Source organism: Macaca fascicularis, chromosome 13 (assembly GCF_037993035.2).
Source record: "Macaca fascicularis isolate 582-1 chromosome 13, T2T-MFA8v1.1".
Lineage (NCBI taxonomy): Eukaryota > Metazoa > Chordata > Mammalia > Primates > Cercopithecidae > Macaca > Macaca fascicularis.
The window spans coordinates 89,012,638-89,029,340 of record NC_088387.1 but is presented as its reverse complement, the minus strand read 5'-3'; the positions used below and the strand labels follow the sequence as shown (position 1 = coordinate 89,029,340).

Genomic DNA, 16,703 nt, shown 5'->3' with positions numbered 1-16,703 from the left:
GGTATTTTGTGTGTGTGTATGTTACAAGAAGCACAAAAATAACAGGTACTCTATTGTTTAAGGGTAAGAGAATTGTGCCTTGTAAAATTGGGTTTTTTCTTTTAATAGAAAAATGTAAATCCTAAAATTTTTATGATAGAAATTGCATGAGAAATTCAAAACTAATCAAATGCTTGATCTTTCTGATGAACATTTGATAAAATTTATCTGCTTAGAACAAGCAGGATGCATTTCACAGCTTTATGACTTTGGAAAAGAATATTTTAGTCTCATGAATATGTTACTGTTAAAAGTTTTAATTTCTCTCTATAATTTCAAATTTTAAAAAATACAAATTCAGGCTTAATTTTTATTTTGCATGTGCCCTTAAGAATTTTGATGGCTATGCAGCAAAGTGCTGCACATTATATAAATATGTGTGCATGTGTGTTTATAAAATTTACTTTCATGTTTTAAAACTTTTGGTTTGCCTGTTAGTTATTCAGGACTAACAAGTTTTCCTCTCAATCTGTTTTAGTGAAATTTCCTCCTAACATAGTCAATATCCATGTGAAACATCCGCCTGAGGCCTCCGTCCAGATACATCAGGTTTCAAGAATCGATGGCCCAACAGGCCAGAAGACAAAAGAAGCTCAACCAGGCCAATCCCAAGTCTCTTACCAAGGGCTTCCTGTCCAGAAGACCCAGACCATACATTCCACATACTCCCACCAGCAGGTCATTCCTCACGTCTACCCTGTGGCTGCTAAGACACAGCTTGGCCGGTGCTTCCAGGAAACCATTGGGTCACAGGTAAGCATCATCACCAAGCCTGCTTTAGTAATGTGTTACAGATATGGTATCATTTTAACAAGAAAGCCAGACTTGATAAAAATGGTTTTTATAAAAAAGGCTTTAACAAACTATGACTCGTGGCCATATTTTTGTAAATAAAGTTTTATTGCCACACTCATAGCCACACTCATTCATTTACATATTGTCTATGCCCATTTTCATGCTATGACTGCAGAATTAAATAGTTCCAGTGAGAACACATGGTCTGCAGAACCTAAAATATTTACTGTGTGTCTTTTTACAGAAAAAACTTACCAGTCCCTGATGTACAGAATACATTTATTCATTTGTTTATTGATTGATTGAGTTGGAGTCTCACTCTGTTGCACAGGCTGGAGTGCAATGGCACAATCTTGGCTCACTACAACCTCCACCTCCCAGCTTCAAGTGATTCTCCTGCCTCAGCCTCTCAAGTAGCTGGGATTACAGGCACATGCCACCACTCTCGGCTAATGTTTTTATTTTTAGTAGAAACGGGGTTTCACCGTGTTGGCCCAGCTGGTCTTGAACTCCTGACCTCAAGTGGTCTACCCACCTCGTCCTCCCACAGTGCTGGGATTACAGGCATGAGCTACTGTGCCTGGCTTCCAAAGATGTTTCTGGAAGTCCATGATTACCTGTTTCTATTTTTTCAGTTAGGATGATCTGTGTATAAAACATGTGTCAGGCATGAGATATGGTATAGAATATATATTCCGCAAAGATGCTTGAAAATATTTTTGCCTTTTGCAATAGTTTTGTTCATGAGTTTTGAATTCATTGTGCAATAATAATTCATGTCATCTTTGACAGGAAGTAATATTTCATGTTATCTTTTATTTTCTTATAAAAATTCAGGCCAGGTGCGGTGGCTTATGCCTGTAATCCTAGCATTTTGGGAGGCTGAGGCGGGTGGATCACCTGAGGTCAGGAGTTTAAGACCAGCCTGGCCAACATGATGAAACCCCATCTATACTAAAAATGCAAAAATTACCCAGGTGTGGTGACAGGCACCTGTAATCCCAGCTATATGGGAGGCTGAGGCAGGAGAATCGCTTGAGCATGGGAGGTGGAGGTTGTAGTGAGTTGAGATCACACCACTGCACTCCAGCCTGGATGACAAGAGCAAGACTCAGTCTCAAAAGAAGGAAAAAAAAAATTATAAATTGCAAGGTATAGTGCAGGAGTTGCTTGAAGTATAACTTTAGGCCTATATTTATATCATAAAGTGAGAGAAAGGCAAAATTTTCTTTAAAACTCATCATTGAATGTGCATGGTGAAGATAACCTAAAAGTATTGGTTCCTGCACTTTATTATGTGATAATGATGGAGGCTCCATTCTGTGGTTTCCCTCCTGTCTTTTGGTTATGGTTTAAACCCCTCATGAGAAGACTAGATGAGATACATTTATTATTATTCCTCTGCTATGTCTTGAATATTAAAAATATATCATGTGTGTGTATATATGCATGTGAAATACTTGGGGGTAATAGAACTAATTATCACTGCTTTAGACACCTGGGAAACCCTTTTAGGTACTAAATCAGTGGTAGGATTGTCACCTTTCTTCTAGGAGAAGGAGGGAAGATTGTAGACCTGAATGGAAGGCAGCGTGTGGGAATGGAAAGAGCATCCTTGTGGAGTTGTGAGACCTTGATTAGAGCTGTGAGCCCAGCACTCGGCAGGAGGGAAGCAGCTTCCTTATCTGCAAAGTAGAGATAAGACGTGGGGCTCATGAGACTTTGTTAAGATTAATCAAGATAATTGTGAGCCCTGCTTTGCAAATATTATAGAACTATGCAAATATTAGCTTAGAGAATATTTATCAAGATAGAGTCAAACTTAAGCAACCATCTACTATGACTGTTTTTATATCATGTGCTTTCAGTAAGACAGGGACAGCATCGATCCCACAAACACAGCCCTCATTGGCCTGTGGACACCTGAAATGCGACTACAGGGGACCTAACGTGGCTTTTCATTCCCCAGTTTTGCAGATGCTTTTGGGAGAAGGAACACCATCAATTTAAATGTAGCTTAAAAGTAAAGACAATGTTGGCCGGGAGCGGTGGCTCAAGCCTGTAATCCCAGCACTTTGGGAGGCCGAGACGGGCGGATCACGAGGTCAGGAGATTGAGACCATCCTGGCTAAAACGGTGAAACCCCGTCTCTACTAAAAATACAAAAAATTAGCCGGGCGCGGTGGCGGGCGCCTGTAGTCCCAGCTACTCAGGAGGCTGAGGCAGGAGAATGGCGGGAACCCGGGAGGCGGAGCTTGCAGTGAGCCGAGATCGCGCCACTGCACTCCAGCCTGGGCAACAGCGTGAGACTCCGTCTCAAAAAAAAAAAAAAAGTAAAGACAATGTTTATGCTGAGGGTGGGTTTTGACAAAGACAGTGGGGCTGAAGATAAACTTTATACACTTCACAGCTTTGCACTGAACTGCTCTTGGAGAGGGAGGACAAATTTGGTGCCATTTGCATTGTTTAGTCATTCCAGCTTAGGTTGGTCAGGGAGAAAGGAAAAAGCAGATCTTTTTAAAATTGTGTGCCCAGTACCTTCCTCCCCGTTTCCAAGTTGGAACACAGATGATAAAAAGCAAGAAAATGAGGCATAACAAACTTGTTATTCTTGTACAATATTAGGTGATTGCTGACAAGAAAAGATGAAAAGATACTATTGACTTGTAAGCCTAGAGTATACAATTGAAATGAATTGGCTAATTGATGGAATTACCCAAATAATTAAAACTCAGCGGGATACTTTTGTCTTATCTGCATACATCTCTGACTTTTGGTCTAAAAGATCCAGACAGTGATCTCAATTCTTAATTCATTTTGCATGTGTATTCACTCATACACAGCTTCAAAATAAGACCTATTTTTTGGAAAGCATTCTCAGTATATATTTATTGGTCTTCCTGTTCATGAGGAATGTTGCTGGATGCCAAAGGCTGCCCAATTAATTTGTGCAATTAGGGTGAACCAGGCATTTAAAAAATACATTACTGACAAATAATCAATAGTGTTTAGGTGTATCCTACAATCCTACAAAGGAGTTTGAAAACATTTGTGCTTTCTTGCTGTGGTTGGTTTGCAAACGTAGCTATAATCAGGAGTTATAGGTAGATTTTAAATGGCAGAAAATCAAAAACAAAAACAAAACCCTGGATAAATGCTCACTATTGTTTGCTCAGTGGAGCCCTCTTATTAGTTGCAAATGTCAACCATTGAGACTTTTAATGCAACAGTTACCAATAAACATCTATGTGTATATATTGCTATGAGAGGTCATATACAAAATAAATTTGACAGAGATAGCCCTTGTTTCTGTGGCACATTCTAATAATTAGGTAGTAAACGTGGGATTGAAAACTCAAGATGAACTGTGATCAATGTATTTAAATTCAGGAAAGCTTTGTAGAGTAGAATTTCAGAACTGTTTGGATGGTGGAGGAAAATGGATGATTGATGAGGAAACCAAGCTCACAGAGCAGAAAGGGAGAGTAATTAAACAGAGGAAAGAGAACAGTACAAGAAATGGGCAAGGAAGAGCTGTCAGAAGAGATCAGAGAAGTAAAATAGCTTAGGATTCTTGGCAGGCTCTTGCGCAAATATTAAGCCTCTTAAATCTGAGGCATAGTGCAGTATAAATGACTTGCTGGCAAGGTCAGCGTGTTAGGAAGCCCCTTTGACCAAGTGGTCAACTCAGCATCATTAATAGTGGGGCAGTCTGACCTATGTGCCTCCTGCTGTGAGACAGTATAGAGTTTGCAGAATTACCTCTGAAGCATTCTTGCCAAATATATCTAACCTGAATCTAATCAAACCCTTAGACTTAACCCCAAGTTTATAGGGAATATGAAGGGTAAAGAAACAAGTTAAAAACATCACACTCAGACAGAAAAAACAATCAGATATTTACAATATAGGGCATTATTGCCTGGTTTCTTAAAAAAAAAAAAAACAGTGTAAAAGAAAGTGAGATGATGTTTGTAGGAAGAGACTACAGAGACACAAAAAATAAGTATAATATATTCACCTTAATTAAATCTTGATTAAAAAAAAAAAAAGCCAGATCTAAGAGATTTTGGGAATAGTTGGGGAAATTTGGACGTGAGCTCTGTGTTAGTCCGTTTTGTGTTGCTGTAACAGAATGCCACAGACTGGGTAATCTATAAAGAAAAGACATTTATTTCTCACTGTTTTAGAGGCTGTGAAGTTCAATATCAAGGTGCCAGCATGTGACCAGGGCCTCCTTACTAAGTCATCCCATAGCAGAAGGACAAGAGAACATGAGAGAGCAAAACGGGGCTGAACTTGCTTTCATAACAAGCCCACTCTGGTGATAACTAACCCACTCCCAAGATAATGCCATTAATGCATTCATGAGGGAAGACCCTCTTATTAGGTCCCATACTCCTAACACTGTCGCTTTCAGGGGATTAAGTTTCTAACATATGAACTGTGGGGGACACATTCAAACCATGGGAAATGTCATTAGATGATATTTTGGCATTATTAGTTTTCTTGTGTGTGATAATAGTATTGCAATTATGTAGGAAAATGTCTTTATTCTTTTTCGTTTGTTTTTTTTTGAGATAGAGTCTCACTCTGTGGCCCAAACTGGAATGCAGTGGTGTGATCTCAGCTCACTGCAACCTCCGCCTCCCTGGTTCAAGGGATTCTCCTGCCTCAGCCTCCTGAGTAGCTGAAGTTGCAGGCATGCACCACCACACCCAGCTAATTTTTGTATTTTTAGTAGAGACGGGGTTTCACTATGTTGCCCAGGCTGGTCTTGAACTCCTGACTTCAGGTGATCCACACGCCTCGGCCTCCCAAAGTGCTAGAATTACAGGCGTGAGCCACTGCACCCAGCAGGAAAATGTCCTTATTCTTAATAGATGAATGCTGAAAGTTTTAGGGGCGAAATTCCATGATGTTCATAATTTACAGGCACACTTTGTTTTATTGCACCTCACTTAGCTCTTTGTGTCTTTTACAAATTGAATGAAGGTTGTGGCAACCCTGCTTATTGGCAAGCAAGTTTTTCTGACAGCAGGTTCTCACTTTGTGTCTCTGTCACATGTTGGTAATTTTTGCAATATTTCAAGACCTTTTCATTGTTATATCTGTTATGCAGATATGTGTGATAAGTGATTTTTGTTACTATTGTAATTGTTTCGGGGCATCACAAAGCACACCCATATAAGATGGCAAACTTAATTGATAATGTGTATTCTCTGACTGCTCTACCAACTGGCCATTCCCCCATCTCTTGCCCTCTCTTCAGTCATCCCTATTGGCTGAAACACAACAATATTGAAATTAGGCTAATTAATAATACTACAATGGCCTTTAAGTGTTTAAGTGGAAGAGTCACACATCTCTCACTTTATTTATTTATTTATTTATTGAGACAGAATCTTGCTCTGTCACCCAGGCTGGAGTGCAGTGACATGATCTCGGCTCACTGCAAGCTCTGCCTCCCGGGTTCATGCCATTCTCCTGCCTCAGCCTCCTGAGTAGCTAGGAAAACAGGTGCCCGCCACCACGCCTGGCTAATTTTTGTATTTTTAGTAGGGATGGAGTTTCACCATGTTAGCCAGGATGGTCTTGATCTCCTGACCTCGTGATACACCCTCCTCGGCCTCCTAAAGTGCTGGGACTACAGGCCTGAGCCACCGAGCCCGGCCACATCTCTGGTTTTAAATCAGAGGCTAAAAATGATTAACCTTAGTGAGGAGGGCATGTTGAAAGCCAAAATAAGCCAAAAGCTAGGCCTTTGCCTCAGTTAGCCAAGTTGTGAATTCAAAGGAAAAGTTCTTGAAGGAAATTAAAAGTGCTACTCCAGAGAGTACATGAATGATAAGAAAGTAAAACAGCCTTGTTGCTAATACGGAGAATGTTTGAGAGAGGTCTAGAACCACCAACGTTCCCTTCAGCTGAAGCTTAATCCAGAGCTAGGTCCTAACTCTCTTCAATTCTCTGAAGACTTGGAGAGGTGAGGAAGTTGCGGAAGAAGAATCTGAAGCTAGTAATGGTTGGTTCATGAGGTTTAAAGAAAGAAGCTATCTGCATACCACAAAAGTACAAGGTGAAGCAGCAAGTGCTGATGCAGAAGCTGCAGCAAATTGTCCAGAAGGTCATTGATAAAGGTGGCTGTACTAGGCAGCCTTATACTGGAAGAAGATGCCATCTGGGACTTTCATAACTAGAGAGAAAGTCATTGCTTGGCTTCAGAGGACAGGCTGGCTCTCTCGTTAGGGGCTAATGCAGCTGGTGACTTTAAGTTGCAGCCAATGCTCATAGGCTGTTCTGAAAATTCTAGGGCCCTTAAGAACTATGCTAAATCTACTCTGCCTGTGCTGTATAAAGGGAACAGCAAAGCCTGGATGACAGCACATGTGTTTGCAACATGGTTTACTAAAGATTTTAAGACCACTGTTGAGACCCGCTGCTCGGAAAAAAAGATTCCTTTCAAAATATTACTGCTCATTGACAGTGTACCTGGTCACTCAAGAGCTCCGATGGAGATGTACGAAAAGATGAATGTTGTTTTCATGCCTGCAATCACAACACCCATTCTGAAGCCCATAGATCAAGGAGTCATTTTGACTTTTAAGTCTTATTATTTAAGAAATATATTTTTTAAGGCTATCACTGCCATAGATCATGATTCCTCTGGTGGATTGGGGCAAAATAAATAAAAAGGTTTCTGGAAAGGGTTTGCCATTCTAGATGCCATTAGGAACATTCATGATGCATATGAGGAGGTCAAAATGTCAGCAATAAAGATATTTAATTAAATTAGATACTGGAAAAAGTCAAAGCCAACCCTTATGAATGACTTTGAGGGATACAGGATTTCAGTGGAGGAAGTCACTACAGATGTGGTGGAAATAGCAAGAGAACTCAAGTTAGAAGTGGATCCCAAAGATATGACCAAACTGCTGCAATCTCATGTTCAAACTTGAATGGATGAGGAGCTGCTGCTTATGAATGAGCAAAGAAAGTGGTTTTGTGAGATGAAATCGACTCCTGGTGTAGATGCTGTGAACATTGTGAAATGGCAACAATGGATTTAGAATACGCTATAAATTTAATTGATAAAGCATTAGTGGGGTTTAAGAGGACTGACTCATTTTGAAAGTTCTAGCATGGGTCAAATGCTATCAAACAGTATCACTTGCTACAGAGAAATATTTAGTAAAAGGAAGAGTCAGGCAAAGCTGCAGACTTCATTGTTGTCTATTTTAAGAAATTGCCACAGCCACCGCAACCCTCAGGAACCCCCATCCTGATTGGTTGACAGTCATCAACATCAAGGCAAGACTCTCCACTGGCAAGAAGGTTATGACTCGCAGAAGGCTCAGATGATTATTAGCATTTTTAAAGCAATAAAGTGTTTTAAAATTAAGGTATGTACTTTAAGGCATAGCGCAACTGCAAACTTAATAGATGACAGTATAGTGAAAACATGACTTTTATTTGCACTGGGAAACCAACAAATTCATGTGACTGACTTCATTGTGGTAGTCACTTCATTGCAGTGGTCAGGAACTGAACCCGCAACATATCTGAGGTATTGCCCGTGGTTTCAGATGTATTTTACACACAAGTAGCACAAACTTGATTCTTGAGCGGTTCATTTGCAGATAGGTGTACATTGTGTTATCCTTTGACTATCTCAGTGTGTTTGAAAATTTTTTAGAAAGAAGGGGGAAAATGTTAAAATTTCCTAGACTTAGAAATAGAATAGTATACTTTAAAGCTGAATTTAAAAGCTTTCACTGTAATACATTTAGAGACTTTTTAGAAACAAACTTAAAGTTTTTAACTGTTTAACAGAGGTGTTGGGTGGGTGTGAGGTGACCTGAGGCCAAGGAAGAGAAATTGACCTTGTGAAATGACCAAGGGCCAATCTAAGAAGTCAAGTTGAAAATAAAGGAGATGACTATAGGGGATTTTGTGAAGAATCAAGCAACAGGATTGTGTTTACAGGCTGTTGTAAAGACAAAGATCATGAAGAAAGGGACTATTCTGAATTTTCTTGCTTCACAAATCAGCTAAATAAATGCTCACTAGAATTGATTACCTGACCCTTAGGGCAGGGAGGATTGTGAGAAGATGAGCACTAACATCTTTGTTTCAAGCAGCCTCATCCTTGATTAATATTAGGAAGGGTGTACTCTTAATTATCAGTCAGGAAGTCCAGGCTGTTTTAGAGATGGAATGATAGAGAATTAATGGAGAAAATTTAGTGATCAGTGAATAGATTTGCTGATGATAGTTAAATTCATGACCACAGAGGACATTTCTTTGGATTGCATTATAATGAGAAAAGAGCAGGAATAATGGAGTTAAAAGTTTCTGTAGTGTTTTCCCACCTTGACGGAGAATGCCAACCTATAGGGAAAAAACCATTTCTATTGTTTTGTTTTTGTAAAAAGTTACGTTTAGTATTTCAGAGTTCTAAAAATAATGTTTAACAATCAGATAAATCATTGATTTTTATGTGAATCAGGCTGTCTATACAGGCAGTCTCTATAGGCATCACTAAATCTCCTATATTCAAAGAACAGAAATTAGTCTAATAGAACTATATAGGGTGACAGACAGGAATGGTTTTCTTGAATATAAATCAAGTATGAAGTAGTTGGCAGGTCCTAATTTTGGCAGAGTTAGGTTTCTGTGCTACCTGGAGTAAATTGTGGTAGTCTACATATATTTGAAAACATTTGCAAGAGTTTGCTCACTGACTGTTAGAATTACAACTCCAGTGGTTACAATTACCAGCCACTTCAGGGTAATCTCATGTTTTCACAGGCTTAAAACCCGAACATTTCCATGGTAGTTATCATCTCTGAGGAGAGGCCAAGTTTCAGAAAATACCCCTCCAATCTATCTTTGCATCATAGCAACATTAAATATATTTATCTTTTTTACATAAAAATCAATTGTATAAGGGTGTCCTTTGTTTTTAAATTGGTTCTCTTAACAGTGACCTAAATTCAAAGCTTATTTTGCATCTGACTTTTTGATTGCCTCAAACATGTTTTATTGATTGCCCAATTGCTGGAAACAAACGTTTAGTGACCTAGTTATGCCAGATGGTATGAAAAGGCCTTGTATGGGAAGCATTTAGAATAGCAATGTAGAGTTCGGGGTCCAGCTTCCATGCTGAACCTGCCCATTGCCTGGCTGCACAAGCCTGTGCTCTTTGTTGAACCCAGGAACCTGCCACGTAATCAGACAGAGGCATTATAAGGGGAGACAGAAAATTCAGGTGCTTCAAGATTTCCTATTTCAAAATGCCGAAAGAGCAGAAAATTTCACATATAAATACCTGAGTTAATTAATATATACAGAATATGTTTTAAGTACAGCACTCTAACACAGATAAAGATGATCAGATAACACATGAACCCACTTTTATAGTTTGCAACTATAAAACTCTTAGAAAAGATTTTAAAAGCCGTAAGAGACAAACTTTAAGATGAAGGTCTTTAATACATATTCTACAGAAGAAAATAAACTTTATGTGGATTAGGAAGAAAGGAAAGGACTGGTAGTTGATGTGGAATCCTGATATCATTGGAAAAACTCTTTTTTGATTTCCTTTAATTATTGGTCATATAAATAATAAGCCCTAGGGCAAAATTGGGTTAAAGTGACACAAGAACTGTTTGGGATTCTATTAGAGATGCCAGAAGTTGTTCCAGCAGTTCTCTTTGGACAGGAAAAATGGAAACAGAATGGGCCATTGGAGAAAAAGATTATTTAATTGAAGATAGGTCTCTTTTGGCAGATGCGTTCAGTAACATCCTAAGCTCTGAAGCTTAGCACTGGAACACACACATACACACACACACACACCCCATTCTAAAGGGCCAAATGGATATACTTAGCTTTTGTTTTAAAAAACTTAAAAAAATAAGCTTAATGGAGAAATTAACAGGAAAATATGAGCTCATTGAGGTGGAAAGTATCCTAATTGCATGGCTGAAATTACTTTTTTTTTTTTTTAAAGAGTTTCAATTCTTTTGTCACAGGACTTTGAATAAAGAAAAGTATTTCTTGGTTTCCACTGGACAAAAGCCAATAAGAAGCTGGGGAAATAGATGTGATGCCTGCCAGCTCCACATGGGAGAAAAAAGATGGTTAGATGGTTGGGTAGATGCAGATGAGATAGGCACTTTGGAAATCTTCTCTCAGAGGTGAGAAATGGTGTTCATTTAGGGGAGCTGAGACATTGAGTTCTGCTCAGAAACCTGCTCTTGGATTTCCACAGTATCTCTTCTGTCCTGACAACCTGAATATTACTGGGATGAAGCCTAAATCTATGATTAAAAACAAAAAAACACCTAGTTTGATCATGACAGAGTAATGCCAGAATTATTGTAACACTTTTCACACTGGTTATTCTCTAAACTGAGTCCATAAACTATGTAAATATATTAGAAGTCTAAAGAAAAAAAATGGTTATAAAGCATCTTACTTATGCAATCTCCCTTGTGTGGAAGGGGAGCTGAGCCAGGCTGGGTCAGCAGAGGGCAGAGGTGAATTGTGGCTCTTTCTTCCTCCCCATTGCCTGAGGCCACACGCCCTTATGGATAGGGCCCTCCCAGGTGATCTTGGACCAGTGCAGTGGCCTGCCTTCTTTTGGCGGAGCTGCTGGGCAGTGGCTGGGGAAGGTGAGGCTGAGGCTACTAGACATCTGTCTTTTTGCTGAGCAGAGAGCTCAGTTGGAGTGTGTGCTGATTGCATTTACTGAAGTTTGGCTTTCTTGAGGTGGAATAAGTCATTAACACCAGGCACTTCCTATGCCATCTGGGCTTTTCTTCAGTGTCCCACTCAAGTACTCCTTTGGCATGATCTGAGAAATATTTAATTGAGTGTTAGTGAATCTGGTTGTCTCTTGTGCCTCTAAAATGGCTGCTCTCTGTAGCCATCCGTGCCAAACCTTACCTGCGTCAACAGCTGAAGGTATCACCGAAGGTGTCCTACACGTCTCAGTGATAGGTGCTGGAACTCTTAAGTGTTTGCTGGTCTTGTTCCAGGAACCTCTGCCAGATTGACTTTCATGCAGGGGCCCTCTAGCCTGGAGTCAAGAAAGATCAGTAAAGACAGGGGTAAGATCCAAAGAGGAAAAACACCGCATGTGAGAGAGAACATGTCTGCGTGTCACTGGGCTCCTGCCAGTGGAGAGGAGAACTGCTCGTTTTACTTGGATTGAGAATGTAGGGCTGGGACATTAGGATAATCAAAATATAGATTCTTAGAACTTCAGAGAATGGGTTGTGACCCAGACATTACCCTTCGTGCAGCCCAGTATCCAGTCTTTACCCAGGCAGATGTCTTCTGGGAACCAAAGAGGCTGTCAGCTTTAAGTGTCCACCTGCCCTGACCTGTTTAAGAGAAGCAAGCCTGTGTTTCTTCATTGGTTCTCCCTAAGCCCCTCCTCTCAGACTTTTTCTTTTCATTTTATTGGCAATGAAAATGCCTGACCTGTTTAAGAGAAGCAAATCTGTGTTTCTTCATTGGTTCTCCCTAAGCTCCTCCTCTCAAAGACTTTTATATTTTTTCATTTTATGGGCAATAAAAATGCCTTTATCATGACATGGAATATCAAATTATCATATTTTATACCTCTAGGGCTCACTAAAATAATATACCTATTAATAATTAGACTCCTGTTTCTACATAGGATTAAGCACTGAAAATAATAATTATGGAGCGGCTCAGAGTAGAAGCATGCTGAGCTACTTCTGATATTGGCAAAGTGGTAAGATTTTATGGTCACTGTGTTTGAAGATGACAGTTCTGAGCATGTTGGAAATAGTTTTAAGAGATGATGGCTTGAATTGATGGTTGATTTTGGCTCTATACATTATAAGAGATGGTTTCAGGATTTATGGCTGGTATTTCTAGGCTCTGATGGTCTGATGTGGCTCTGTGCTATCCCTCAAAATTGAGATTTGCTAAAATGAAGGGAATCAACTGGTTTACTAAAAAATCAGTCCGCTAAAATCTGCCCCATAAAGTTGTAGCAGAAAAGCAACAATTTTTTTTTTTTTTTTTTTTTTGCCGTATATTGAAGAGGACAAAGCTCTTTCCTGAACCTTCTCTAAGACAATGATAGTACTGTTTTTTCCTTTCTCATCTTCCCATTTTTTTCTCCTCTTCTGTCTCCTTTTTTAAATAAAATAATTCATATATAGAATTGAATGTTCTATTTCAACAAGGTCACTTTATGACCTTGTGCATTTACTCTAGTGACACTGCCATTATGCAAAGAGCTTGGACACGTCTGAACAAGACTTGCGACCATTGAATATTTAAAGTATGTCTCTAGCCTTGAAGAAAATTCTAAAATTCAAAATATTTTGAATATTTCTAAATATTTTAAACAAAGAGAGCAATGCCTCCAAGATGACCACTTTGCAGAAGACTGGTGTAGAATGTGCAAGCTCTAACGGAGTTGTTAAAGAATATGGTCTTAATATTCTGTGACTTCGAGGTAAGCCTCTTTTTTTTTTTCTTTTCCTTTTTCTTTTTTTAAGAGATAAGGTCTCACTCTGGTGCCCAAGCTGGAGTGCAGTGGCAGGATCATAGCATGCTGCAACTTCAAACTCTCGGGCTCAAGTGATCCTCCTGCCTCAGTCTCCCAAGTAACTAAGAGTACAGGTGTGTGCCACCACACCTGGCCATGGGGCAAGCCTATTTGTAAGACAATACATTTTTATAAAACGAATAGCTGATTTGACCTTCAAAACAATCAGGTGAGACAGGAAAAGCAGATGATTATATCTCCCATTTATTTATGTGAAATTTGAGGCTCATAGATTGGGACTATTATGACACTCATAGAGTGTTGGTATTTCCAAGATGATAGCTGTCTCTTCATTTTAGCAAACTCTCATCATATCTTAGACTCTCAGTTTCTTCATTTTTCAAGTAACTGGGTTGGCTAAGGAGACTATCAAGGTGTCTTTGAGCCCTCCAACGCTCTGTGATGATTTCTACATCTTTGTTCTTTTCTGTAATCTTAGACACCACCGGTGCTGACATATGCACAGGCCATATGGACAGATCAATGTCAAATAGAGTGAATGAATAACTACACTGGTCTCTCAAATCCTACTGACTTGAAAGACTCCTCTCTAGTATCAGTTTCTCTGAAAAGCTTTTTAGTGCTTCTTCAACCCACACTTCTCTCTGTTCCTTATATCTTTACTGCATTTAGAATCTAATCAGTTTTGAATTTAAATATTTTAAAGTTGTTGCTTTTGTACCTTGTTTCTCTTTCTCACCAGCGTGCACTTTTTATAAGGCCAGGATCACTTATGAATTGATCTCAGAACTAGGCACAGATGAATTGTGGGTAAATAGGTTAGTCTAGGTTGTGCTGCAGTAACACATTAGCATAACAAAGTTTACGTTTTGTGTGCATTAGACATCTTATAGGTGAGCAGAGGACTCTGCTCTGTATATTTCAGGGACTTGGGTTGATAGTGGTTCCATCATGTTACTGCCATGTTATCCAGAATATATGGCTTCCTTAATTTCTACAGCAGGGAACAAGAGGTTCTGCGAAGGACCACACTCATTATCTTTCCCATTGCCCCCTGTTCCGAATGAGTCCCATGGCCATACCTGTTAGTGCTATGGATGGAATTATGCCTCCCATCCCCAAATTCCTATGTCGAAGCCCCAAACCCCAATGTGACTGTATTTGGAGACAGAGCCTAAAAGGAGATAACTAAGGTTAAGTGAGATCATAAGGGCAGGGCCCTGATGTGATAGGACCGGTGAGCTTGACCTCTCTGTTGCTTTCCCCACACACTTGCACAAAGAAGAGTTCATGTGAGCACACAGCCAGATGGCAGCCACCCGCGAGCTAGGAGGAGGGGCCTCACCAAAAATCCACCATGTTGGTACCATAATCTTGGGTTTCCAGCCTCCAGAACCGTGAGGAAATTTAAAAAAAAAAAAAAATCTATGATTTAAACCACCCAGTATATGGTATTTTGTTATGGCAATCCAACAGATAGTTTTGGAGCTGGGAAATGTAGGGAAACAAGTGGCTCTTTGGGGAACAATGGATGTTTCTGCCAGAAGAGTCAGGGCAGTGGGCAAGACAGACATGGTTCCCTGCACCCAGGGATCTAAATGAACCTGTTAGTGTTATTTGTGGCTTTCAGTTTTTCTACATGACTTGCAACCAAACCACAGGTAATTATTAGTTTTGAGTTCTGTGTACTTGGAAGAGACACAGAAAAAACGGAAAGCTTAACCAATGAGGCATGCATTATAATTTCACATAGTGCTATGAGGCCTAAAATGTTTTTGGTTCCTTTCATTATCTCTATATAGACATAAAGCTTAATATAGAAGATTTATCTCAATATGGTTGCAGAAATAAGCGCTGGAGGCCAGGCGTGGTGGCTCACGCCTGTAATCCCAGCACTTTGGGAGGCCAAGGCAGTCAGGAGATCGAGACCATCCTGGCTAACATGGTGAAACCCCGTCTCTACTAAAAATACAAAAAATTAGCCGGGTGTGGTGGTGAGCACCTGTAGTCCCAGGTACTCAGGAGGCTGAGGCAGGAGAATGGCATGAACTTGGGAGGTGGATCTTGCAGCGAGCCGAGATCGCGCCACTGCACTCCAGCCTGGGCGACAGAGCGAGACTCCGTCTCAAAAAAAAAAAAAAGAAAAAGAAAGAAAGAAAGAAGATTGGAGAAGATAGGCATTTATGGTCATGATTTTTGGGGGTATTCAGGTTGCTATGTCGTAATAATCATGCCTGTATGCACGTCTTTATTTTCTCTCTCAACATGAGTCTTTCTTTTTAGACACATTCCTGGTAATCAAAGTTAAAATAAATCTGATCTACTCCCCATCTAGTACTAGGGTTTATGATGTGATTTGTGTTGTTTCGCCCCAAGGAAAGGCTAACAGGAGTTATGGTGTCAGAATAGAATCATGACAATACTGTACTTAAATTTTCTTTTTGCAACTTAAGAGCAAAACACACATATCACAGCCTGGAAGAAGACTTGACTGTTGAAATGTTCAAATCATTGTAGAGGCGGATAAAATAGGCAGCTCAGATTTTATCTTTTCTTTAGAAAAGATGTCAAGTAGAATCATAAGTTTCATGCTTAAGAGATTTTTCTTTTTTCCCTTCATATGTTACTTTAAAAACCATTTTTGCCTTAGTGTAACTTTAAAAATACCGTTTCATAAACTGAAGTAGTTGTCTGGAATTCCTTGAAGCCCATGGTTTGGCTTCAGCAGGTTTTAAACAAATACACTGTCAGAAATCGATGTGGATACATTTCCAGCAGTTAATGCTCTAGTCACAGTAGATACTTTGTAAAATCAATAGCCTGAAATATCAGAGGATTATAGTTGTATCAGATCCCCCAAATGCCTAACATTGTTTTAATTACTCTAATAAAAGAAAGCTAAGTGGACTTAAAAAAAAAAGAAAGAAAAAATCCTTGCCTATAAAGAATGTTCTGCTCAAGCCAAAGCAAATTTTTTTTACAAGTTCTCTTAGAAAATCTGGAAGTATTTATGCATTTTCCTCTTCTTATGAGACAATGCCTGTTACCCAGCCAGTTCTGCATTGTACACTGCTCTTTGTGACAGCGACCCTTAGAACAAGTTGATCAAATATGTTGTTCTAGTTGCATTAGCGATAGGGGTTAGAGATTTAGAACTTTTTACTTTTCGATGCATAGAAATAAGCGTATTTAATGATCTAGTGCTGGCATACTAAAGAGTGTTCATGAGGCTTTCTAGTTTAATTTGGAGCCATAGTTGATTCAGGGGCTAGAAGAACACCATTTTGCTCAGAACATTGTCAGGAGTCACTTT

The 16,703-nt window shown here is 39.5% G+C and overlaps 1 protein-coding gene across 30 annotated transcripts in view; it reads left to right on the top strand.

The window, feature by feature from the left end:
- Positions 1 to 16,703, top strand: part of LTBP1 (latent transforming growth factor beta binding protein 1) — a 445,837-nt gene that overhangs the window by 233,514 nt on the left and 195,620 nt on the right. For all 30 annotated transcript variants that reach the window (XM_074011979.1, XM_015433801.4, XM_065527196.2 and 27 more), the window contains one exon: positions 518 to 792. In XM_074011979.1, the coding sequence (XP_073868080.1) occupies positions 518 to 792 (275 nt within the window). The remainder of the gene's footprint in view (positions 1 to 517; positions 793 to 16,703) is intronic.